The 27,401-nt window shown below is 38.1% G+C and overlaps 2 protein-coding genes and 1 long non-coding RNA gene across 4 annotated transcripts in view; all 3 read right to left on the reverse strand.

Moving 5' to 3' along the window:
• Positions 1-5,619, reverse strand: part of mybpc3 (myosin binding protein C3) — a 40,800-nt gene extending 35,181 nt beyond the window's left edge. Inside the window, 1 exon segment of the mRNA XM_051959953.1 lies at positions 5,515-5,619. Within this exon segment, the coding sequence (XP_051815913.1) occupies positions 5,515-5,539 (25 nt within the window). The 5' untranslated portion in view covers positions 5,540-5,619.
• A 1,481-nt stretch (positions 5,620-7,100) lies between these two features.
• On the reverse strand, positions 7,101-16,823 carry spi1b (Spi-1 proto-oncogene b). 2 transcript variants are annotated; one of them, XM_022201028.2, is made up of 5 exons: positions 16,284-16,823; positions 15,653-15,746; positions 14,216-14,370; positions 11,458-11,608; positions 7,101-8,934 (listed from the first exon to the last, which is right to left on the reverse strand). In XM_022201028.2, the coding sequence occupies exons 1-5, from the start codon at positions 16,323-16,325 to the stop codon at positions 8,621-8,623; spliced, it is 756 nt and encodes a 251-aa protein (XP_022056720.1). In that variant the 5' UTR covers positions 16,326-16,823; the 3' UTR covers positions 7,101-8,620. The 2 variants fall into 2 exon arrangements, with proteins under 2 accessions (XP_022056720.1, XP_022056711.1); XM_022201019.2 differs by having other exon boundaries at positions 14,216-14,412; positions 16,284-16,817.
• A 4,024-nt stretch (positions 16,824-20,847) lies between these two features.
• Positions 20,848-25,139, reverse strand: LOC110955865 (uncharacterized). Its single transcript, XR_002596014.2, has 2 exons — positions 24,936-25,139; positions 20,848-22,053 (listed from the first exon to the last, which is right to left on the reverse strand). It is a non-coding gene; the product is annotated as an uncharacterized LOC110955865 (long non-coding RNA).
• Between the last annotated feature and the right edge of the window lie 2,262 nt (positions 25,140-27,401).

Consider the following 27,401-nt stretch of genomic DNA (forward strand, 5'->3'; position numbering starts at 1 on the left):
AGCAAGTGTTTTGTTTTAATTTATATTCGTGCAAATTAATATTTTGTGTATCAAGATGCATAATCAGTGAAATTTAAACATTGTTTTGTCAGAATGATAAAATTCTCTGGCCAGCATTTATCGCCCCAAATATTTCTCGTGTGTTATCATTTCTGAGCGGCCGACTGATTTTCCATGTGTTATCAGCTGCCTCTCATGCCTGTCCTCAGCGCCAGTCAAGTGGTGGTTACTCATGAGGAAATAATGTGCTGGTGTGAGGGTCAAGGTCGCCGTTCAGACAGCAGCAAGGGTGGCTGTGATACGAGCCACAGACAGCTGTGGGCAGACGCTTGTAGCACACTGGGAACATTAGTCTGCTGCCTTTCTTCAGGATTTGTTTAGTCCTTATCAAATTCAAACAGACGGCCGCAGCAAGTCTGACAGACTAATGGGGGGACACTTAACACACACTGCAGTAGACATGACCGAGCTGCAGAAAACAATGTGGTTAAAGCAGTGACTCAGTGTGTTCACAGCCTTAAAGGAAGGGTTTACGGGGAAACAAGCATTTTCACTAATTACAAATGAAGAGCTTGAAATATAATACAAATATTAAATTAAGTAGAGAATAATATCAGTCTGTAGTTGCTTTTTGTAACTCCCCATTGCCTATTGGCAGCTTTGGTTGCCAGTATTTTTACCTTATTTTTTTTTACAGTATCGCTATTGTATTTAAGCAGCAACAGATTGTTGTAAAAGTCATCACCCTGTTGTTGTTGTTTTCGGTTTAGATTTTACTATTTGTAACCTGTATTTTGGAAAAGCAATACACTGCTTACAGAAATGCATTGCGGTGTAGATGCAGACATGTACAAAGAAGTGAATACTGGATGACAGCAACAATTCATTTCCATAAAAAATGATCACAAAGGTCATTTTCTAGGAATTTTTTTTCACATGGCGTCTACCTTATGCACTTTAGTCTTTATCTCTGTAGCTCATAGGCTTTGTATTAGAAAGACATTGTGTAGGTAAAAAATGCTTCTCTTGGCTCTGGGAAAGTCTTACACACCTGAAATACATATATCATAATATGAAAAGTAATGATTGATTGTTTTGAAAGTTGTCTTTATCTTTGAATTTGGTTGCAATACCATTTGTGGCCTCTAGGACAGAAATTGGCAGCATAGTAAAATGGAAGTGCAGTATTCAGCTCTCTTCATACCTGCATTGGTTCTGTGTTTTTTGGTGAAGATTTGGGGTTTCTTGGCAACCTCACAGTGGTGACACAGCATCATTTCATACTTTTAGATGTGATCAGTTCATTAGTGACTTTTTTCAAATCTCTGGTCAGAGCTAGGCTAGCTGTTTCCCCGTTTCCAGTCTTTATGCTAAGCTAAGCTAACTGTCTGCTTCCTGATGATAAACAGTCAAGTAAGACAGCTTTATCTGCCTTTTCATTTAACTCCTGGCAAGGAAACATATGAGGCATTTCCCAACATGTCAAACCAAGCCTTTAAAAGCAAACATTTCAGTCACAGAAAGCTGTTTCAGAGATTTGGATGTAAGCAGCTGTCAGAGAGTGCAGAAAGTGAGTTCATGTGCAGAAACATCAAGTGCATGCAGTGCATCATCTCTTTACTGCCTCAGTGGTTTTTCTGCATTGAGTGCTCCATTTTGCTTTGTGCTCCGTGATGACTACACTGCCTGTAGGTGAGGTCTCAGATGCACAGCTGCACCATCAAAGTCTCCCACCTGGCTTTGATACGACCTTCAGTTCAAATTTGACCTTTGATCCACCAGCAATCACTGCATAGACATTGGCGTCTTCCTTGGTAATGGCTTTTATAGCGAGGGAGTGCTTGTTCCCGTCAGCCGTGATAACATATTTGCCGCCGCTGGCAATGTCCTTAGAGTTGCACTGCCATTTTACTTTAGCGTCAGGCTTCTCAGTATCGGCTTCAAAGACCACCGAGGACCCCTCTTCTGCCTCCTGAGTCTTTGGTTTCTTGGCAAATGCTGAAACTGAAGAAGGTGAGTTGAAAATGAAAAGTAAACCCTGTGAAATGTCAGGCCTTTTAAACAAGTATGCCGTTGGGCTGCAGTCAGATCATCTTCAGGAGTAAACACAGATGATTGTCTCAGTGAGAGCTCATTGGTGAGACTTTTATCTCTTAGCGAGAACATCAAATTACATCAACCACGTAGACTTACTCTGTGCGCATTAATGAACTAATGCTGTTGCTTTAAACAGAGAGAGACAGACAGCGAGTGATAAAGGGTGAGGGTTCATTAATATTTCAATAAAAGAAGAAGCTCACAAGCTCAGCGGAGCAGCTCGTGTTGAAAAGTACAGTGTTGTACAGTCTGCAGCACACTGGGTGGGGCTAACTGAAAACCAGTGAATTTGCCTTTTTGCTGCTTCCCACAGAATCTCTTCAAGCACAAACATCTGACTTCATAATAAGTCACATTCATACAGTTTTGGTTTTTTGACATAGTTTTTGTACTTACAAGAGAAAGCTGAAGTCTGGAGTCGAAGGAGTAAATGTAAACATAATTGGAGGAACTGCCTCATTCACATTAATAGATCTTAAGACAACTTAAAAAGCAGCAGCTGTTACATATTGAACAATTTTCTAAGGCTGTGGACTAGACTACACTTTTAAAAAGACCTGGATTCAAAGAAATATTTCTGTAGGTCAGAAGAAATATCAACTAGACATGTTTTAATATACAGCAAAGACAAAAGTGCTCATTGTGGAGACTACTGTTCCATTGCAGGTGTCATATTTATATAGGATTGTCACATATACATGGAGGGGTTGTTGTCTGGTAAATGTTGAATTAATCTTATGTAATATGTGTTTCCTGGTAGTTTAATCTACAGCTGTGTATGAACCTAAAAACTGATCATATATTTTATACATATATGTGTGTGTATATTATTATTCTGCAAACTAACTCAACTGTCAGTAAAATGCAAGAGCAATAAGTAATCTATCTATCTATCTATCTATCTATCTATCTATCTATCTATCTATCTATCTATCTATCTATCTATCTATCTATCTATCTATCTATCTATCTTTTATCTATCTATCTATCTTTTATCTATCTGTTCATAATACCTTCCTAATCAGGTGGATCCATTATTAAAATGTAATTAAAACATTAGCTAAATGTAACTAAACTAAGCCAGAAATCTGATGCAAATTAACCCAAATAGCACAAAACTAAACCAAAGATAATCAGAGAAAGACCTTGATCATTCAGGACAAACTGATCATCAGCACAAAATTACGCACATCACCAGCAGCATCACCACAGCACTACTATGGAGAAAAAATACACCACTGGTATCAAAAACTGCCTACAGTAAGTGTATGCAAAAGACAGCTGTTGCCTGTCCTGTTTGTTTAGTTGTTGTTCATAAAAAGAAATCAGCAATGTCCTTCCTAAACATTTGTCATCTTTTAAAAATAGTGAGTTAAACTGACGGCTCTGACAGCAAACGCAATGTGTTTGGAATCACGAAGCGCTCGCTGGTGTGAGACGGATACATGCTATTTCCAGGTTTGAATTATGAGCATTACAGAATCACACAATACAACAGGAGCCTTTGTGTTGCCGGATGACCCTGCAAGTATGAGTTTAAATTTAGGAAGCATATGCACCGGCTTCAGCTGCAGCGGGGCAGCAGGTATCATAGTCCAGGGATTAGTCTGACACTATTTTTGTGACCCCGGAGGCAGAAGAAGAATGATGTGCCCTTCTTGTCATGTTGTCATACATAACCATTCACACCTTTATCTGTATTTAAAAATGTAAAGTCGCATACATTCATGATAATTTTATTAAACACAGGGCTAAGTGACAGTAAACCTAATTTCACCTTATAGTTTTTTGTTAACTATCACAACTGAATGAGAAAATACACACTAGTCCTTTCTAATTAAATGTTTGGCTGTTTACTGCTTTGTGTGGTAAAATTTCAACAAAACTTGATCATATTTGTGACTTATTGGTGCTGGTAGTAAGTTTTATGTAACACTAGAACACAAAAACAACTGAATATTTCTTGGTGGGAAACCATTGTCTCAAAATCATGGTGCCAACATGATATAAACAAATATAAATTCTTCCAAGCCTGATGAATATTTGAGGTTTGTTCAAATTCATTTCAAGTGGCGGAGAACTGATTTCTCAATTTTTATACATGGATCAGAATCTTAGGCTGTTTTGATCTAATGTGCTTTTATTTTGCTAAATGAAGCTGTTGAATCATTGCTGAAAACACTGGCAGCCACATTTTTTGGTTTTTCTCTTTCTTTTCTTTAAATAGGTGAAACATTCCTTTTTATTGTAGTCAAAGTGACTGTAAATGAGCTTATTAACCGCAGGCCATTGGTAATAATTGTTATTAATGCCACAGGCTCAAGGCGACCATAACTGTTATTGTCCCGAGCAAATCCTTGACACTAAAGGTCTTAGCAACAAACAAGCTGACCATTCGGGCTCCACCGTGTCATCCGATATGTGGGGCTTCTCGCAGCACAAACAGCTATTCATTCTCACTCAAGAGCACGAAAGAAAAACTATGGAGGGTCATTTGTCAAGCCGGAATCCTGTTTGACATTTTTGGAATCAGCGGATCACTTTGTGAATGCAGTGATGCTGGAAATGTGACAGTGTGGATTTCACATCACCACCGTGTTTCCAGCTGGACCGTGTGACGTGGGTCTGAGTTCCTGACACTTCCAAGAGGCTTTAGCATAAATATGAGACCACTGGAAACACTCTGGATGGAGGACACACGTGGCATATTCTGGTTTTGAGTCCAGGCTACGTGAGTGTTTAGTGAGTTGCATTACGAAGCAATTTACGGCACTTTATGAAGCCGCTGTAAATACTTAAATTAGAGCCACTGGAAGCACACTGTAGATGCCACTTATGACTTTAATTGAAGCTGCAGAAACAAGAGATTTCACCCAATACATTACATTTCAGCTAACACATAGCATTTTGTATGTTTTATAAAATAAATGTTAAATGTATTCTCTCGATAGTACACATCTTGCAGTTTTTTTCCTAAGTGGAATGTCTGACAACCAGCTTTAAATTGTGAAAAACTGACAAAAAATCAGACAAAATGAACACCGCGGTTGTAAGATTCATAACAGAAATGTCACACAAATCCATGTTGGTAAAACTGCCACATACAGCCACATCATGAAAGCCATTCACAGGTCTGAAGTGAGCGGCTTGGTCGTGGTTTAATGTGTCTTCAGAGAGGTGTGGCCCGGCTCAGTGGAGTGTTTTCTCACACATGTTAAATCACCTTGTTAGTGCTTGAAAACTGATCAAACAAGGCTGAATTTTTGATTGGTGGACTTTCTAAATTATTACTTTTGCTGACATGTGATCTTACAGCAAGAATACACCTGAAATCAAAAGCTTAAAAGGCTTTTTAAGACAATCCACAATAGATTTTCCCGTTTTCACAAGCTCTGGTAGTAGGATGAGGTCGCTTACCTGGTTTTTTGATTGGCTCTGGCATCCTGAATGATTTCCTTTCCTCGACAGCGTGACTCGGTGTTCCTGAACAGTCTGCCGTCTATCCCGACCCTCTGGCTTTAAAAGGGGTCGCGGGCCCAACACAATGTCCAAAAAAACAACAACCACCCACTCCTCATCAAAGCTCATCCCATCCCAGCAGCAACCCGGCCTCCCGCCCCCCACCACCCCCGTCACATCCGACCCCCCCGGGCTATATTTCAACCATCCTTTTCTCCGGCACCTTGGCTGAGTGACAGGCCTTAAGAGGGAGGGGAAGGGATGTAAGGCAGCAGTTAAATATAGAACTTTGAATCCCCCCCTAAAAAAAATAAGCGTATTTGCCTCTCACCACGTCTGTGCTGCTCCCGGTCGCCCTGTAGGTACATGAGTGAAGAGTACAATAGGTGAAGGTGAGAGATCTGCTTTCTTTTTTCATCTGTTGGCAGAGATGTGACCGTTATTCCCCCTGAGGATAAGAGGTCTTTAAAATATTTAGTCTTCCCTTAGTTTCTGTGTTTACCCCACATTCATGGTGCATTTTCAACCAGCAGATACAAGTGTATCTAGCAAGTATAAAGTGGAATTAAATGAAACAACTCAAGTAAATATATAGCACTCTACTACATTCCACTACACTACTACAACTATTTGATATTTCTGTTGCGTTATACAGATTTTTGCAGTATAACTGTCCATTACTGCACAGCTTGTATGTGCATGTTACTATTATTTTTTCAAACTAAATGAAGACACTGTATCTGCTCTGGTTCAGTTCTATTCTATTGTCCTGTATTCAAAGCTGTTTCTTTTATCTTCTCACCTGTTATTTATGGATATCAATTACAACTTGACCATTGTGGGGAGCTGTTGGCTCTTGGGACACCAGGTGCTGGAGGGTTTTTTACATTTGCACACTGCACATTATATAGTAGCAAATGGTTACTCCTCCTTTGATATACAAGTTTGTTTTTTTAACATATAGCGTATTTTACATCCTTTCTATCTGAGGGTTTTAGTAGTGGCCTATTTTATTGACCTGAAACTTGCGTATCAGTGAGATCAATTGTGAAATATAAATAAATGCAGTTCATTTCCTTACTTCCTATTTTTCTGTTTAAATGGATGTGTGGTGGTGGTAAAGTTGACAAACTGCCCCACTGACAGTTTGCTAAAATTTCCGTAGTTTTGGAAGATTATGAAGGGGACACTAATGAGCAAGAAGAGACAACACAGGGACAAACAAACAAACATGGAACTGAGTTACATGAAAATTCCAGATGTGTCACAGCAGACGGTTACGCCCACACTGAGAGCTGGTGTCTGCAGTGTGTCAGGACGATTGTATGTGTGTGTGTGTGTATAAGTAGTAGGTGGCAAGACACGCCACCCCTTACAGCCCTATATTAACCTCCGAGAGCCTCATACTTCACCAATTATCTTCAAAGCTGTAAACAAACCTGACAGTGCTATCTCTACTTCTTCTTTTTCTTTTTTTGCGTTATAATTCTTGTGTATGTTGAGCTCACCTCCCAGTGACCTTTGCAAAACTTACAAGACATGTACATTGTTGAACAATTTATTTAATTTTTACAGGCAATTCTTAATGACAGCATACACATTTCCGTCTCCGTACACAGAGTACAAACCATTTCTCAGCATGTAAATAACTGTGGTTATAGTTTTATATACTATATTGTGATATATTATGGTCTTATACACCATAATAGCTAACCTAATCACAAAAGATGTGCCTCCTCGTTGTTTTAAATATATAGTAGCAACGTGAACATGTATGTACAGTAGTAACACTCACAATTAAAAGAGAACTTAAGTTTGTCCAACACAAGGAAGAAGGTTGCATGTCCTGGAACAGCATTTGGACTTTAACAGACATTTCAAAAAAATAAAAATAAGAAATAGAATATTTACTGCTGTCTCTGTGAACCACTTGTTGCTTTTGGATTGTACACTATTAATTCTAGTCATTCACCTTTAAAGACTGATGCAAAACCCTCATATCTACATATTAATATGAAACCGTCTCAGTAGAAGTCAGGTATATTTAAAACCTTCAGGAAGTCTATGATCCTAAGTGCAAATAGTTTTTAAAATACAGTTTAGACTTTTGTACCTATTAAACACAAAAAATGTAATGTTTGTTAGTGAGATTAAGAGGTGATGGTAGACAGATTTTCCTCCTGGTTCCAGCCTTCATGCACTGATCTCCTGCTGGTCATAGTTTTATATGCGTCTTGCATACATGAGAGTGGTAGCAGTCAAGCAATAACCTTAAAAAAACAGTAAGACAAATTTCACGTTGTATAATAACAAGAAAAAACTGATTCTGATTCTGAAAACAGACAAACCAAACAAACAAACAAACAAGCAATGTTAGAATAAAGATTTGCAAATCTTTATCTGGATTTAAAAACGGTTGCGGTTTGTAGTTTACTGTCACTATGAGTGGGTTTGCAGTTTCAAAGGCGAAGTTCAACGTCATTCCCATTTTTGTGAATCTATTTTTTAATTCATCATTTAATCATTATTGATAAATTAAACTGAATTTTTTGCATTTTATGAATTTTATCCTAATGTAGCAAATACATTTTACACTATTTGGTTTGGTTTAAGCTATTCAGAGCAGCTGACTTTGCGTGATTCTTAGTGGTCTCTTTAACATCACATGACTTGCAGTTCCAACTTTGACCACCACATGTTAAATACGACAAATCTCTGTACACATTTGTAACGAAATGTTACACATTTTCAAAAATCTGGTCCTTACTATCTGTTCTTATCCAGACATTCAGACAGACAAACTAAACTGAGCTGTCTATGGTTTCCCTTCAGTACTAACTGGTCTCCCAACACGTCTTTGAAGGAAGAGTTTTGGGATCTTGGTCCATAGTTTCATGCTTCGTTTGTGAGTATCTTCAAAGAACTGGTCTCGCTGTACAGCAGTACTGACGCTATTCCTACAATGCTATTTACCACATCAGTAAAGTTGATTAAGTATCTACAGTAACATCAGAAACTACTGCTCTAATGTCACACTTTTCCACTCCGACATTTCCCTCCCTGCCTAGCTGTACACTTTTCTCTCTAAATGACTCTTCCCCAGCACCTCGTCGCTGAACTGGTATGTCAGCTTCTTCTTGATCTTTTTCACCTCTCCAGTTTTGCCGTAGTTGCGCAAAGCCCGAGCCATCTTCTGATAGGTCATTTTCTTGCGGTTTCCCTTCTGGATTCCCCAGCGGTGTGCGAGAGCCTCTTTGTGTTTGGAAGAAAACTGGAATGTCCCCTTGTCTCTGTCCACCCACCAGATACTGTCCTTCATATCGCCATTCCTTAAAAGGTCCAACAGGAACTGGTACAGACGGATCTTCTTCTTATTGCCTTTGGAAACAGAGTGTTGCATCATTAGAACTGTCGTATTGCAGCTCTTTTTGTTGTTTACAAACTGTTTTATTTTCTACAAAGATGATACAGAAAAGACTAAATTTAGAGGGTCAATCTTGTCTCTTCGCTTGCTTCAGATCAATCCATGAAATCATGTCAGTTATACAGAGTTTAAGTAGAAGACGTCAGCCATCATTGTTTGTTTTTTATGTTGTTTTTTGTTTTGTTTTTTTGAAAATTGACTACATGTCCTTAAGGTCCTTTATTAATCTCTTTAATATGGAGTCAGTATGCACAAGAAAACGCCTTCCGATTCTAAGAAACGCCGGCATGAGTCATTCTAGCGTTTTCCACACTGTAACTGTCAAACATGATAAACCGAGCTGATGACATATTAACTGACACTGATGCAAGTTGATCAATACTTACGTAATGCATTTATGATAGGTGGTGTGTAAGGCTATTCAGATCACTTTACGCTTTCTCGCTAAACTCTTTTATAGGTGTGTAGCGACACATTATAGCCGATGAGATGGTAACACTGCACATCTCACAGGGAGAAAAAAATCCTATTTTTTCACCTAATTTTAACCTTGCATAGTTTTCACATTCACTGGCTTTTAAAATTCTTGGTCGGAGATCATAAATGCAGTCTAACTGTATTCAGAGGAAAGACTATTGTAACCTTTTTGGTTAAGAAAATTGGTTTAAGAAGTCATTTGTAAGTAAGTAAGCATGCTTCTTACAGTTACATTGGAGACCTTAGTTCACATACGCTCTGTACTACTTATGAGGTCATATCTGGATAGTATGGGCAAGAGGACTCTCTTTCAGACACCTTATGGTTGCTTGTATTTGTAGTATGTGGTAATTTAATGAGCATGCATGTTGTTCTTCTGGGTAATCTTGACTAGAAGATGTTAATGAGGTGGACTAAAGAACTGTGCTCACTCAGTCCGTCCTCTATTCATCTCCACTCCCACATATTCCAAAGGTAAACGGACCTTGTGAGGCCACGTTCTGATGAAAAATGACATTGCGTTCACAGAAATGCAAAGACCAAGGTACTGTAAGTACCAGTGAACATGAAGTCACTGTCGCTGAAGTGCTCACCTTGGAGCTCGGATGAAAAAAAATAACCTCCTGAACCTACATGAAAAGGTGCACCATATTCTGTGTGAACCACTCGACTAGAGGCTCTGCACACATTCTGTACCAGACACCATTCAGGCTCTGCTAGTCCTGTCAAATCCTAAGCAGGCCAAAAGAGGAAGTGTGGAGGCCATTTAATAAGCCAGGAAACCAATGTTAGCTTAAAAGAGAAAAGAACACCACCATGAAATGAGGTCTGCCGACATAGAGGCTCTGCAGCTCTGGTGGAGCAGTGAGCCAGAGCTGGGCTTAACAAATGCTGCTGACTGCCACATTTATGCAGAAGAACCTGGTGAAAACAGACAGGATGGTCTAAAACAGCACTTCACAGATCCCTCACATGGAGCCACCTCAATAAAACCTCTTGTATACAGACTGCATTGGTTCCTCAATCCAGTATAAAAATCCAGCTTTGAAGATCAAGTGCATCCAAATATATAAAAGACTTTGTCGTTTTATCGCCCACTTCTGTTGAAGATGCAACAGCAGCAATGTAAAAGCTGTTGTGCAACTCAAAGCGTAACTTAAGTTGTCAGCAGAACACAAAGCTGACAAGACTCAATGACAAACCTCAGCCAGCCCAGTTCAAGGAAAACGAGACTCATCCATAATCCAGACGGAGGCCTTTCGAGCAGATTTCTCGCTTACATGGTGTGTTTGTGGTACTGATGGTGTTTATTAATGCAAACTCACACACTTCACCTTTTGTAGTTTAGGTATGGGTATTGTTAGGTTTTTCATGAATCCGATTCCAGTTCTGCTTATCGATTCCGGTGCCAAACGATTCCTTAATACAATCGTTTGGCACCAGAATTGATAAACGGAACCGGAATCGGATTCATGAAAAACCTAACGATACCCATACCTAGTTGAGCTAATTTTAAACAATTTTTGTTTAAAGCTGAATTCTTAACTGAACAAATCCTTTAAGTTCTTCCTATGTTTCATGTGCAACAGTGTGTAAACGTGTCTAAATCTGTAAGATAAATGTAGTGAAGTAAAAAGTACAAGTATTTCCACCTGACTTGTAGAAGCTTAAAGTGTCATCAAAAAGAAAAGACTCGAGAGGTTTAAGTGTCTGAAATTCCTACTTAAGTTATTACAGTTAGTAAAATGGCACCAGTCTACAGTGTAGACACATTTTCACAGTACGTGTATGGGCAGATAGGGTAAAAGATCAAAGGCAACTTGATCTTCTTTAGATCTTCAAGAGTCAAGAATCAAGCAAGTGCAATGACTTAGCGCTTCTCTATATACAGTGACCTGGATGATCCTCCACATAGCTGACACAGTTGGTGTATCTTAAAGTGTCTGCGTTTACTGCTACTGAGGGAACAAACAGTATGAAATATAAACCTGGTTACTCACCCAGCTCCCCTGACGTGATGTAAGGGACTCGATCCCTCAAACACTCCTCATCAGACACCTCCAGAGGGGGACTTCTTCCTCCGTGATCCTCATCGTCAGAGCTGCGTTGGGACACGTGTGGTTGATACACGGACCGAGGGAAGAACGCTACCTGCAAAATACGAACCAATGCTGATTAGTTTTGTATGGAATAATTTGACTTTTTGAAATGTAAAATGCCCCTTCATGTTGCTCTGCGGTTAAAAAAACGAGCAGCCACACAATGAGGCCAAAACAAAAGCATAGTCATGGATCATTTCATTGAATCTAACACAACCAGTTTGGATTTTTTTTATATATTTGGAAGATACAATAAAATACATTATCATTCTCAAATCATGACCTTAATATGAGCTTGCACTTAAACATAAAACAGGTAAAATCAGTTCCACTATGACCAGCTACAACACATTTTCGTACGTCACTAATACTGATCCAGCCATGTTGTCATGTAAAACTGCCCTGCATTAAAAGCCCTTTTGCTTTTGATGCTCTAAAGCATGTGTCACTGCAGTTTGTAAGAGTGGTATTTCACTTAGGTATTTAGAGCTCTCTCTCACATCTCACACACTGCGACCATTCAGAATTTAAGTGGGGACTTAATGGAACAAGTATCTTCCTACCAGTACTTGGTATCTGGGAGGTCTTTTAGAGTGCATATTGAGCCCTTAGTGAAAAGTCTGAAGGCTAGGCAGGTTTTTATTACTGGAATAAGGCCTTGCTTTAAATTAGCAGTGAGGAAAACACTGGCACAGGCTACCATCTGAAGTGTCTTAGACTATGGGAACATATGAAAAGAATCTATGTATCACAGCTCTCCATGTTTTATACCCGACTTATTGTCCAGAACACATCACTGTGCACTTCATAATCTGATTTCGTAGTGTTTATTAAACTTAAAGAGCCAGCGTCACCGGTTTGCTTTCGTTTACAAGGTGATGCTGGCAAAATTCCCTGTAATTTTCTGTTGCTCACCAACAGCTGTTTTGGTTTTCACTCATCTAAATGGCTGCTAAAAAAGGCTCCTTGGTCCTGTAATAACCCTCAGAGCAAACTACAGCGTCATGATTTTCTCTTACAGGCAGAATTCAGCTCTGATCAGAAGATGTGTCGCTGAAGATTGCATTTGCTAGTCTTTGCAACTTTATAAAGTCATTTAGTTTTGACCACACCTCCTTCAAAAATAGAGGTTTTAATCTCATGAGACTTCCTGGTTAAACTAAACCTCAAAAAATGAACCTAGTAAAATGTGAAAGTCCTCCATCATATTTATACTTTATCATCCACATTAAATTTTCAAGCAAGTACCATCTCTATGCTTTTATTTTGTAACTCCCAACTGCACCATGTCTGACACCTTGGGCGTTTTGGGAGGTCTTGAAACGATGAAGATGATTTTAAAGAGAGATTGTAATTCTGAGAAACACAATTTCTCCATTTATGATCTATGATGTGGGACTCTGTTTTATCTGTTTGCCTGACTGGACAACACTTGTCACATCTTCATTACATCCTTTAAAGAGAGAATCGGCAATGGATGCCTCCATGTGACTTCCATGTGTCAAGTGTGGTTTCCATGTCACTTTTTAATTGATATATCAACACCTTATCTTTGTTTTCCCACACATGCGAACACATTTTCCCCACATTGTAGCAACGACAGACCTTTTTTTTTAAAGGGGAATTTTTCACCCGGTCTCAATTGAAAAGCATCATGTGATGTAAAAGCATATGCTGTAAATGACAAACAGCTAAAAACACAAGTTGTGCTTTTGGAGATAAGCGTTAGTGTTTGTAAAATTCCAAGTTGCTCAAAATATGTTGTTTGTTTAATACGAAGAAGTATGTTTGTGGGTTTCACATGTACTGTAACAGTTTGTTCCAACTCTTTGCTTCTCTTTTCTACTTTAAGTGAAATATTTAAATCTATAATACCTTTGGCCTCAATGTTACATAATGTGGAGACATTTATTTAGTAGATAAACTCACATGTGCGTTTCTATTTCTGTTAACTTCTCTTCTTAAGTGTTTTTCTTTTCTTTCAAATACATCTGTCCATGTTGTCTAATTTATGTCATATATATGAGTTCCCTTGTGTTTTTCTGCTCGACATGAGCCTCCTGTGAGAAACACAAATGAAGTGAGGAGGTTTCAAACTGAAAACGTTGACGTGGTTAGACTGAACTGTTGTCCAAAACCATCAGATCTGTGTTCTAGTTCACTGGCTCACGACTGGAGGGCTGAAGCATGCAGTCGTGACTTTAAATGATCTTAGCTGAGTCTTCAGAGTCTATTCAAAGAAAATGTTCTTTTTTAGCTGAATAAAGAGACAAACCCTAAAATTATAGTGTTTCTTGTAACTTGTAAAGATTCACTTCCTGATTTTTGTCACCGGACCTTAAAATGGTTTCAGCTCCTTGAATGTCCTTTCTGATTACAATCCCAGCCATTAAAATGTCTTCAATGAGGATATTTTGGGATTCTGAGACATTATTGAAGACGAAACTAAAATCAGTGTGTCTCCTGAAGCTTCTATGTGATGTTTTCTACCAATCAACAGATCAGTCAGTCTTTTTTGTGCATAGTTTTGATTAGTCAAAATTAAACTGCAAAGGGAAGACTTACATTAGTTATCATGACTTCAGAAATGACTGATTCCGTTAATGACATTGCAGCCCCTGTGTGTTTTTAAGTACATGTGGGTGGCAGAGGGACTTACTGGTTGCTGTAACACATGTGGATGAGCTCCAAGATTTGGATCGAGCAGGTTTTCTGCTTCGTATCTTATGGGTTCGTGTCGTATGAGTCCAGACGGGTGGAGAGCCTGCACACTCTGCAGCTCTGTGAAATTGGCCTCTTGGAGATTTTCGAACTCTACAGGGTGAACATGAGGGTGAGGATGGTAGTCCCAGTGATCTAAACAGAGGAACAGAGAAGCTGCATAATGTCTGACCATCTCTACTTTGCTGTCTTCATTTTTTTTTAACAAAAAAGGTCAAAATGAACTTCAGTTACAGTGATTTAAACACACAGTTTCTAAAAAACCTCCCTAACATGATTTGATGTAGTAGAAATACACGTCCAGAGATGACTCATGTGAAAACCCACACAGTATTTCTGTGAAAATTCTTCTTTGTGGAACTTTAAAGTACAAAATCAAAAGAAGCTGGACTTGACAACAAGCTGCCAGCTCACACTGTAGTGCCTGAGTTTGCATCAACTGCGTGAAATGGGGAGAATAATAAAGAATCCAGCATGAAGCTCTTTCCTGTTTGTTGCCACACGAGCAAAGTTACCACAGTCGCTTTGAGCTGTCTTTTTCATGTTGTCCTTGGCTGTTTCTTTTCTCTCTCCTCTTTTTCCAAAATGTATTGAATAAATAAATAAGAAAATTAACTTTTTAAAGTTCAACTTTCACATATTTTAAGTGTAACCATGGAAATAGAAGAGAGCTAAAAGAAGCATCTCACAGGGAAAATACAATGTGTAGTCTTAAAAGTAATGAACCAGGTCAGATTAAAAGCCACATCACTCATCCACTGTAACAATGTAGGATTTCTAAATCGTCTATCAGCATTTGCAGCATCTTCATGTCAAAAAATCCAGGGGTGTATGTGTGTAGATATGAGACATCCGATAATTTTTCTTATAAAGACATCCGAGCCTGTTTTGGTGCAACATTCAAAACAGTTTGATTACAAGAGAAAGTAAAGCACCTCTCTTGTATCAACAAAACCCCATGGGGCGAAAGTTGTTCTATGTCTGTAGTTGAAGCCGCCGAAAGAAATGGCATCTGTTTCCTGTGTTCCATACACGCTAATGTGGTGCGCTCCAGCTGCACACACTGCAGTCTTTTTATGTACAAGACACCAGAAAAGTCTGTGATACCACATTAGGCCGTGAAATGACAGAAGAATAGATGACTAAAATGAGTAAATTCTCCCTCTCTGTTTTTTTTCTTTCAAATAAAATGGAATGTATTGAAGATAGGACTTAATTTCAGTAGATTTAATATGTGGCATCATGATGTTCCATTAGATTCATTACTATTTATCTGCATTTTAAGCTGTTTTTAAATTAAATATTACTCAAAATGGCTTTTTAGATGTAAACGGTGTTCACAAGAGAGAGAAAATGTTGTTGAAGTAGAACTCACCTGCCTGGATATCTGCATCTAGGACATATGGATTATAATATTCTGCTGCAATTTGATGTCTGTAGATCTCAGGATCGTACATTTCTTCTGTGTGCTGCGGAAGTCAATTTAAAAAATATATATTAAAAAAGAAAGGGAAAAATTCAAAAACAGCCTTATCATAAAAGAAAACTCTGCACTGAGGGTGAATGTGGTGCAGACAGCATATCTCTGCCATCTGATCCTTTCAAAAGAAAATAATTCTCAGTTTTCTCTGTGTTTTCTAACATTATCTAACAGCCTTTAAATGTGCTAACGTTTACTCAGATGAAGCAGCATTCGTCTTAGAATAGTGACAATTTCTTTTCTTGCCTCTACAGTTCTGAAACTCTCAAGAACTTTTGAGTTTCATTTTCATGTCGTCCTTAGTATAAAAGACTCTTACAGTTTGTGTCCTGTATTCAAATCGAAGTCGACACCACATTAAGTCATCTAATTTGAAATAATATGCGTGTTTCATACTTAAGAGTATAAAGGTGTTTCTGTTCACTGCTGCATTATGAACAAATCATTCAAGGAGCTCTTTCTTTTAAGCTTCTGATGCTGAAAAGTCTCCTGAGAGTTTAGATGAGAATAAAATAAATGTACTTACAGGCGGGATGAGATAGCTCTCCATTCTGTACGGATGCAACATGGAGACCTCCAACAGACCGACTCTCCGACGCTTTGCTGGCAAAACGCTCTCACAACCTTTCAAAACTTTTGCGGCACCATTGCACAATGTTTCAAAATTTCCTCTCACTCAACGAAAACTAAAAATGTCTCCCTCTCTCTTATTGTAAAGCAGTGTGACCTTAACTAGTCTCGGAAGGCCTTCAGCTGTGTTAGATAAAAATGAAATAAACAAGGCCCGCTGTTTGACTGTAAAATGAAAAAGGAACTTTTGACTTCTGTAAAATTTGTGTGGGTGGGAGCAATGGAGTGTGTCTGCTAAAGGTTCCTGGCCATTGATGATTTGTCAGGAGAGACCATGAAACTTCACGTTTATCAGGGCCTCTATACTGTCCCCTCCCTAAGCAGCCAGTCATCAAGGGCTTTCCTCATTGTTAGTTTCTCCCCCCAAAATATCCTACAGGTGATAAACTAAGATTGCAATTAACTGTTTATGAAATGCTCCGTATTTTAAGTTTTGTAGACTTTTTTCATTCTTTTTGGCTTTTAAAATATGTTTTATATTGTAGCAAACATTTATAGAACTGGTTTCCTGCACACAATAATGTAAATATGCACAGCTACAAGAACATTTTAAGTTTTAATTAATGTATTAATGCTAATGCTAGTGTGTAAAGTTAATGAGTGACAATTGCAATCATGCAAAACATGCTTTTTTTTAACATGAAAATTACATGACTCTGTGCTATAAACATTTATTTCTTGTTTATAAAGTGTTCATAAATGCTAAACTGCTACCAATTCACACTACACATAAAATATACTCTCATTTGTAACCGTTAATTTGCATTTCAGTCTGCTTCACTGGTCATTTTTGTTTAAGCCAGCAATAAATTTGACTCTACCTTCCGGTCGTTCTCAGTGTATTCACACACTGTGCAGGAAGAACTTTAAGAAAACAGACACAAGATGATTCCAGAAAATTCTATTTGCTTTAAAGAAATGATTAATTTCACAGTTTTCCGTGCACAACAACAACAACAGCGTGATCTTATTTTTAGCGTGTGTGATCCACCACACCGTGTGTCCGGGCTCTGACAGAGGACCTGAAACTTACTCTGTACCAAAATGACTAAAACGGGTTGTTATTAAAAATGTAAACAGAAGTTTGTTGAGGAAAATGTTGCCCACATCCGCACCCACATTCACACACACTCACACACACTGTCACACACAGCTGGAAGATAAGATGAAGGTACAGTATCTGTGCAGCAGATAAATGGAGATTCTGACCGTCACACAGAGAAGATACTGTTAGAACGATTCCTGACGAGAACCGAGCTCCTCTGCAGCCAAACAGAAAAGTTGCTGCATCTGAATTGTTGTTCAGTGATCTACATTAAATTACTTCTACTGTAAGCTTAAAATACATTAGGTAAGTTAAATATGTTGGTCATCAGATTCAACTGTAGAAACTGAAAAATACACGCAATATGTTTCCCAGATGCTGAAATACTGTAACTGTTAAAAAGCACAGTAACAGCGAAGCACAAATCTGAGAGCCTATTGTTAGAGCTGCCTGTTTAAGAGGAAGAATGCGGCATTGTGATAAGGCAGCGAGCTGAAAATATTACATGCTTTAAGATCAAAATACTGAGGTTATCTTTATCCTCTCACCGGAGTCAGTTGAGGTGGAAAGATCTCAGCTGCATGTCAAAAACATTAAAAAAAAACATATTCAAAGCCTCTAAAAACCCCACTTCACACATGCGTGCACTGATAATGAAGCGCATTGTTGGAACTGTTCCCTGATAGTTGTGCAGATTTATGTACAGCATTTGTCTTTTTTTATATGTTATAAGCTGTCCTAGAGATGATTTTATACATTCAAAGATCAATAATCAATCAGGTCGCCTCTTTTTCCCTCCTAACTGATCGTAATTGCCACAGTCTGTGTTTGAGGAGCTGTTAAAACCACACAGACTGTGGCCAAGCCCCCCCCCCCCCCCGAACAGCCCCCCGTCTTAATCACAGCTGCCTGAGCACAACCGATGACATATACAGTAGCATTTTCCGAGAGTATTAATACACAGATCTGTGAGCTGCAGCAGCACTATTTCTATCGCAACTATTTTCAGTGAAGCCAAAAGAAAATGTCTGATTCTTTCATGCTGAAGCAACAAAATGGTCTACAAGTGACTTACATAAGCTAAATAAATGAAGTTTTAGCGAGTAAAGTTCAACTTAGAGTATAAAACTGAGGCAAATTTGATGATTTATTGTATAGTACTTGTCAGCATAGATCCAGTGTTGACAAGTACAGCGTTAATATTAACTCAGATTAATTGGTAATAAAAATATTATCTTTATAAGAAGTGGAAAAAAATACTTCAATTTACTTGAATAAAAGTAGTAATACCATATAGTCAGTATATTCCATGACAAGTAAAACCTGCATTCAAAGTATTGACATCAGTGCACAATAGTCTATTTGTGAATATGTTTTCTTCTATTAATTTGCAATAATGTGCGCTCCACTTTAATATTGTAGCTTGTAAAGGAAAGCCTAGTTTATCTGTAACATTAAGTATTCTCTACCAATGTATGGAAGAGTGAGAGGGCCAAATTACAAAAATAAATCTATAAAAGAATAAGCAAATAAAAGTGGAAATATAAAGATGAGTAAATAAAATAAAAGATAAATAATGTTGCTATTTAAAGAAATATTATTCCAAAAATGAATCCATAAAAGAAAAGGCTAATTAAAGTAGAAATATAAAGACAAATAAATAAAATATTTAAAAAAAATAAGAATAAATGTGCTTAGAAATAAAATAAAAATAAAAATATGTGACAATGCAAAATAATATTAATCAAAAAATGAATCCATGAAAGAAAAGGGTAAAAACGTAGAAATATAAAGTCAAATGGATAAGAAGTGTCCTTTTCCTTTGCTTTTAAAGTGACATTTAATTTTAAATTTGAAACACACATTAATGCTATACATTAAAATATGCACAGAAGGTAAATAAAGAGTATAAAAAAAATATGCACAGAAAAATGTGCACAGTAGGAATATCGCTGTGTGCAGGCCCAGAAGGAATCTCGATCAAGGAGAAACATGGCCACAAATTTGACGAGAGAATTTTTAAGACTTGCTGAAGTTACAGAACAAGATGAATGTGATGGAGAACATGTGTTGAGGACAGTAGTTACGAGTCGAGTGGCTTCACAACTGAGCGTCTTCTAACACGCGACTTTTGCTGCACTTCTGCCGTGAGAGAGATTCGTATCTGAGACGTCAGGGTTTCTGTTCCCCGAGCTCAGGCATGATTTAATTTCTAAACACATTTCTTCTTCTTTTTTCAAACTATTTGATTTATTTGTCTTTATATTCCTATTTTCATTCGCCTTTTCTTTCATGGATTCATTCTTTGATTAATATTTCTTTGTATAGCAACATTATTTATTTTTCATTTTATTTGTTTGTCTTTATATTTCCACTTTTATTTGCTTATTCTTTTATAGATTTAGCTTTTTAATTTGGCACTCTCAGTACTCCACACCAATGACTTTTGCTTTGAAATAAAAACGGTAAATACAAATATTTACAAATATTTTTGCCTCAAAGACAATCCTAAATACTGAAACAACATTTTTGTTTTTACAGTCAGAATTTATAACCTTGTTTACAAGACAAGGGCCTTGTATTAGACGAGTATTAAACAGAATTCAAGCAAAAACCTCATATTTCATGACAAATGGCATTGATTTTCACTGAAATTTAAATAAATCAGTTTGATTGTAAAGTAGCAGGACAGATGATGCTTAGCTGAGAAATGCATTAGTTTACCCAGTGTGGCTAAAGCAACAGTACTGACTGAAGAGACGGTCGCTAACTAACTACTGCTGTAAATTTAAACCGTATTAAAGTCACGCGATGTTCAGTTCTGTTGTAATAATTATCATATCAGCATTATGTCTTTCTTAGTAGACTCATAATCAGTTATCTGCTTTGTTTCTCGCTTTGTTCCTGCGATATCTTTTTGCTATGAAGTCTGTTTTTTTTTTAATGCACAAATCTACACTTGTGTGTTTGTTTTCCTTCTGGCCTGAGAGATGAAGTACGCACACAACAGTGACATAGATTAAATGAGGAACTGGGAACTCGTCTTTCAGATTCAGTTCCTTGAAGGTTGCCTTTAAATGAATCCATGTATGTGTCACATGGTCAGGATGATCCAGGCCTTGATAAGAGCCGGTTACATCGCTTCTGTATCTTCCTTTTGATTTGTGTGTGGCCTAGCAGGTTAAATCCACAGTTTTTTAGTCTCAGTAGCAGGTTTGTTCTGCTGAAATGTCTCTGAATCTATTACAGGTCCTGGTGCGGCATTAAAACTGTATCGTGTACAATTTTAAAGAAGTTTTAAGAAGAGAAAAAGACACTGTTAAACAATGCAAATTACACATGTGAATTCTCCAACAGAGCTGTTCACACAATTGACATTATTGCGTAAAACGTAGAAACTACAGTGAACAGATGGTGGCAGATAACACGTCGGACTTTATTACACCAAAATCATTTCCACACAACTCAGCATTTTGTTACTGACATGCAGATCAGCTACAAGGCCAGCCACAAAGTGATTAAAGGTTTTTTGTCTTCTTCTTGTCATTCTGCGTTCATTCTGTCACAGTCTGCAGGCAGATTGCAACATCACAAAAACAACAGCAAAGCCCTTATCCTGACAGATCACATGCGATCCACCGGTGTCTGAAACACTCCGGTTTGTCATGTGGAAATGAGTTTACAGTGACTAATGATACCGTATAACTTGTTTATTTGATCTCAGGTGTTTTTAATTGTTCGTGTTTTTATTCCTGACCCTGCATTGGCATTTAGTTCTAAAGTACATCTCTAATGTAATTTACCTGAATGACATTAAAGTAATCTGATTTTGATTCAATATACACGCAGAAGCTGTGTTAGGAGGTGGAATCTAACAATGCAGCCATCTGTGTACACAGTTAATGCTCACTTCCATTTGACAGTTCCAGTAATATTAACTGAAGTATATATTGCATGTATTTACTGGGTTTGTATTAAATCAATGACAGATACGACTGACCATGTGATAGACCACAGTGGTGGACATAAGAATACAGATACGTGCAAAATATAACCCCTCCCAACACAAACAACGTCCAGTTTCTGTTCAATCTGTGTCAAAGATGTGTTGATTAGTTTCAACTCTAGTAAAAAATGCACCCACATCAGTTCACATTGGACAAAATAACAAAAAGGCCCAATGCAAGAGCTGGAACTTAACTAAGCAGACTTTGGATGCACCTTCTGGTGCTACTTGGACACATCATCAGTGAAGAACCCGGGGTCATAGGGTGTTTCGGGTCTTTAATCTTCATGTACCCTCGACCAGGCGACCCAGCCGGTGTTGATCAGTGCCTGACTTGTGTCTGAGTAGTGAGTTGCTCCATGGAACCAACCTACGGATCTACAGCCACCGTGAGGAACTTTCTGAGGCCTCTCGGATGTTCCCGATGGCTCTCTTCAATTGCAGTCCTTTTATTCCATGGAGTTTGAGGGTTTACAGAAGAGAATAGCCAATGATGCCTCGGCGCCCGACCTTGACTGTGCTTAGCCCTCTTTCACTCTGGAGTCTCTTCAATCCTGTCTTCCCGGAGTACAGTCAGATCCAGGAAAACCACTTGCTTGGATGTTAGCACCACATCTGGAGGGAGAGAAGTGGCTGTGATGATGGCTGGGAACTTTAGCTGTCTTTCAGAGTACATTTACTCACGCGTATGATTTGTCTTCTTCCATTAGATGCTGCTATATAACTTGCAATGAGCTCGTAAAATAGGATGCATTGTTACAGATTAAAGTAACAAATCAGCAGTCGGTGTCCTTTTTCTGCACTGGGTACTAATGGATGTATTTAATCTTGTAAAAAAACAGTTTCTTGGACTCTTATAGGGAAAATAATGTCCACAACACAGCGAATCAACAAATATGTGCCCACGCAAAGGACAAAAAAGTGAGAACCTGATGTTTTGCTCTGCACACTCCTATTACAAAGCAGACTAACGCTGTCTGAATCATGAGACGCTGTGTTTTCAAATGATTTATAATTTGTCACATCTGACTCAGAAAAGGCTGCTGCCACAAAATGCAGCAGAAAAATTTTCCTTTGGCTTATATTCGTGGCCTATGAGTGTTCAGTGGCTGAAGCCAGACTTTTGCTGAGCAATAATGGTGACAACTGGCAGATAAGACAGAATGCAGGGCAAGCAGGGAGAAAATCATATAGTCACGCTGCAAGGTAGCATTTGTTTTACTGAATCTCATTGCCACTTAAAGGTTCAACATTTTGGGAAAATAAAAACTTACTTATTGAGACTTCTGTCGTTAGAGTGAATATGAAGCTGTAGCCAGCAGAGTTTACTTTTTTTTTTTTTTTTTAGCAGAAAGAGTGTGCTTAAGCTGCACGCAAACCCAAGTGTGATTATGTGGGGTTATGTGCCGGACTATACAAACAAGATCTAGCATGTAACTCTTTTTTTTTTTAAGGCGCTGGTAGGTAGATTTTGTTTGCTTTGGACAGAGCCAGGCTTGGTATTTCTCCACTGTTTAGCTGCCAGATAGCGACACATTCAGTGATTCATTGTACAAATGTGACAGCCGATCTTTACATCTCATTTGGGAATGAAGCAAATACACATATTTCTGAAAATATAAAGAAGTAAAGGATGTCAACCTTTCTACTGTGACTAAACACAAAGACGCATACAACACCCTGAAATACTACTAAAGGACAAGCTGTAGACTTTTCTGTGGCAGACATGTTGGAATGAAAACGGCTCTGTTCAGTTTTGTGTTTAGCTATAACAGTGAACCAGCAGCACCTCTCCTAAGAGAAAGTAGCTTCCTGTGTTCTGAGAAATCACAACTTCTGCCTTGAAAATGGTCTATTGCGTGAGAATACTTGATCCTGAAGAGGTTATTGTGTCAGCTTCTTTGCAACTGACTCATCTTATTCTAATAAAAACAGGTTTAATGTGAAAGACTACATAAAATAAACCTGCTAGCTTTGATATATTTGTTTGAAGTGTATGTGGGAGTGTGAAATTACATATTTGTGACATGCAGTAGCTCTGAACGAGAACTATTTTTATTATGAGTTCACTTCTTTTATGGCACTTATGCGGGTTGTTTTCTTCTCACTGGATCCTTGCTTGTGTTGAATCTACTCTCAGATGTGCGTTGCTTCGGATAAAAGCGTCTGCTAAATGAAACGGCAGAATTGTGGAACTACATTCTGGTTTTGGGTGTAACTGGGCACTTCACAGTTTTCAGTCTGAATGCATTCACAAGATGCATATCTGTAGCAGCTCAAGCCACACAAACAGTTAAATTTGCACCTCTTCATTCACGGTTACAGTTTGGCCTCTCGAGTATTTGGGCCTGATGTGTGGAGGTGGCACTGTTCTCACCACTGTTTTTATGAACTTATTTTAAGGTGGTACTAACAATCTGAAGGGAGCTCAGTCAGGTGGTTATCAAACTGTACTGCTGCAGCTTACACAACACCACAAAACACACTATACAATGACAAATCAGCAAGTTTTAGCAAAGACTGAAGTCGTTGAGTTGAATGCATCTGTTGTGCTGTTTTAAATATTTTTTTGCTGATGTTGAGCTTTTCGCAGACATGTGGAGTCCCCCTCGATTCAGTCACGAAAAAATTCACAGTGCAGGGTCACAAGATTGTGCCCACACAGCCTCGCAGAGGGGAATGACACGCATGACCACTGACTGTGGAAAACAGGATACAGGGTACGTCGCAACAGGAAGTGTTGCACTCCTCCTCTGCAGAACATCAGTTTGACCAGAATGACAGCAGGTTGATGTCCACACTCTGTAACTCCTGCGGCAGTAGTCAAATTTCGTAATCGTCTTCGCTCACCATTTCTTCTGAGCCAGTTGAGTAACTCAGTTGAAAAAAAAGAAAAAGAAAAGTTTAATCCAAAAGAAAAAAGAGCCCTGTGACAGACTGCACTATTCTTTATTTGGGTAAACGTAAATAATAACTTACTTTGGGTAATTGTTTAAAGCAAAAACATTGACTCGTCCAAGGCTGAATAAACTTTACACTTAGAAGGTTCTTAAATAAAACTAACACAACAATTGCCATCTCAAAATAGCTGAAACAAACCCGGCTTTATGCATTTCTTGTATATTAGGCCATTTCAGTAAGTAAAACAGGACTGCATGCATGACAAGCAAGAAATAAAGATATAGATTTTGCTAACTTTTTGCCTGCATTTAAATTTTTGCTTTGTTGAAGCCGCCATAAACAAAAATTAATTCAATTTTGAGTGAATTCCTTAAAAAAGACTAAACACAAACAAACAAGGAGCAAATATAGTTCTAGAAATGCTAAATTATTAGTAAATAATGCATGTTTTGTGTTGAATCTATGGACTGATAAACGCTAGCATCTACAAAAACCAGAGTAATGCTAAAACACATTCTCATTTCAGCGTGGTTGAATAAGGAAAGTAAGGAAACGCCCACAGTCTCTTTCAGAGAACAGATCTGCTCAGCTCTTACCGTCACGCTCCGTCCAACATCCAGCAGCGAGCAGTAAAGGTGTCCACTGGGGAGTTGTTGAACTACCGAAAGCAAATTGCCAAAGGTGGTTGAAAAATGCAGGCTTTCTATATATCTCTGAATTAGCAGGGGAACTAAAAACTTCCTTAATTCTACCAATTTAGGTTGGTACCATAAGGCTTCTTCTTCTTCTCCTTCTTCTTCTTCCTTATTAAAACAAGAAGGTGACAAACTCTTCCTACTAAACAAGCTGTTAAAGCGGTGAATCCAGTGTGAACTATTGACGCCGATCAGGTCACATCCACTCAGTTTCTGACATTAGACTTAAATGCTGAACCTGTTCTTATTATTTAGATTACTGAAAAACTATTAGAGGAAAATGGAAGTGAGCTTTTATTTGATTTTCAAGCTTTGTTTTCAAACTCTTGCATATTTCTGAGAATGCTAAATACCCAAATTATGCTTACAGTTCAAAATTATATGGATTGAGTGTAAGTAACTGAAGGTTTTCCACTATTTGAATTTAATTTCTACAAGCTAAATTATTAGAAGTTTCCATTTTGTCATTCAATAGAATTCAGTACAAGGCTAAGTGGAGTGGCAGAAGGTTAAATAGAATTCCACATGTAGTTACATATTCAGTATTTTATATATATATATATATATATTGTGAAACAAGGCCTGCATTCGTCAGATGTCTTTGATAATTTTGTTAGCAGGAATATCAAAGCAGCAGTGGCATACAAAGCTTGAATGAGTAACAAACACTGACATCAGCTCATTCATTTTCATTTGTTCTCACCGAATGAATGAGGAGACCTCATTTTCAAAAACAGAGCATCTGCTACATGTGGATTGTGTCACATTAAACAAATCCCACTGAGATTTTAAGTGACTCTATAACTTGTAATCACATAAACAGATAAAGGAACTTTTTCATCGATAATTAAATATGCATGTTGTTTGTTTCGTGTATAAATTAAACTGAAAAGTTCAGTTTAATTACTGATGTAATTATGTGATAGGATCTTTTTAAATATACACATGCAACAGAGAAAATGAAGCGTTTCTGCACAGAGCTGGCTGCAAATTTAATTCATTTTAAAAGAAGAAAAATATATGTGTAAGATGATTTATTGCCGGCCTGATTGCAGTGTGAGCCTCAATTTACCAGCAGACCGGAGAAATTGTCATTTTGACATGGAATGCAATTTTGCACTGCATGATCTGAGCCTTCGAGAGGCGAGACATCCTCACTCTGACAAGCAGTCCTGCAGTTTTGCGCAGTGCTATATTAGCCTAAAAAAGTGGCTCCCCATTTATGATTTGGACCGACAAGTAGGGTTTTTCTTTTTTTTTTGAAAGCAAAATGCATTCAGCTTTACATACACATTTCTACTGAATTCTGGAAAAAAACAAGAGAATATGACACAAAATATTTCACTTCTGTGGGTGGACAGTCCACAGAGGGGGCCTATGTTTCCTAGTCGATAGTCTCCCGAGGTTTCAGTGGCCATCATGCGTTTCACAATGACATGGAACGGTCGCTTGACATGCATGCGAGGGGACATCCAGCCCTCTCACTTCTTATTCCTGATTCCTCATTTCTCTGGACTCCACGAGCTTCAAGTATCAGACTGGGCTGTGGGTATTATTAGACGAGGGGTGAATCACAAGGCACATGGACATACGCACACACACCAAACAGGACCTTTGGCAGTTTTGTTTACATTATCTGGCATCTCAATCAGTTTAACAGCATTTGAGCTTAGTGTTTTCTGAAACTATTTATTCCCAAACTGCACACAGAAAACTCACACATTTACTGACAGAGAGCCATATAAGGCTTCAGGCCTCCATCCCACCAAACAACCAAGTTCCTCTTTCTTTATGTGTTGCTCAAGTCAGACAAGGATGACTCAGTGCGGATATTAATCATGTTTTTTTGTGTGTTATCTTCACATCTCACTCTGCTAAGTCCGCCTGTCCGAGCCACAGTTGGTCTATTTTTAAAAAAAACTGAGAACTAAAACATTGCTTTGACTTCAAATGTCAAAAACAGTGCTCCTAGAACATATTGACAGTTCAGCTTGAATAAAATGTTTCTGACAAGAGCTGAGACTGTAATATGTTTTTAAAACCATTTTTACTTTATTGATCATTATAGTGGCAAATTTTCCCAAAAATGTCGATTATAACTCCCTTTACAGCTTGTACAAACTGCCTTTAAACATCTTAGTCTTATTTACCGTTGATCCAAACTCAAAACGTGTGAGATGATGGCCGACAAATTGATCTTCTGCTCGGAAGAGTTACCCATGTGCAAAACAAGTTCAAAAAGCAGATAAGCTGAGCCAGAAATTACAATGTAATTTAACTGTTCACACTATATGAGGACATCTTTAGCTTGACAGTTGTCAGGGCAAATGTCACACCATAATTTATGCAGTAAACCCCTGTCAAATG

This window comes from Acanthochromis polyacanthus, chromosome 2, assembly GCF_021347895.1.
Source record: "Acanthochromis polyacanthus isolate Apoly-LR-REF ecotype Palm Island chromosome 2, KAUST_Apoly_ChrSc, whole genome shotgun sequence".
Classification (NCBI taxonomy): Eukaryota; Metazoa; Chordata; class Actinopteri; family Pomacentridae; genus Acanthochromis; species Acanthochromis polyacanthus.

What these genes read in the sequence shown, in the direction of transcription:
- spi1b (XM_022201019.2), bottom strand. Translation starts at nt 16,325, where the DNA reads ATGTTGCATCCGTACAGAATGGAGAGCTATCTCATCCCGCCT. An exon ending in AGAGCTATCTCATCCCGCCT is followed by an intron (nt 15,747 to 16,283) that starts GTAAGTACATTT and finishes TGACTTCCGCAG; the next exon opens with CACACAGAAGAAATGTACGA. An exon ending in CATCACGTCAGGGGAGCTGG is followed by an intron (nt 8,935 to 11,457) that starts GTGAGTAACCAG and finishes CTGTTTCCAAAG; the next exon opens with GCAATAAGAAGAAGATCCGT.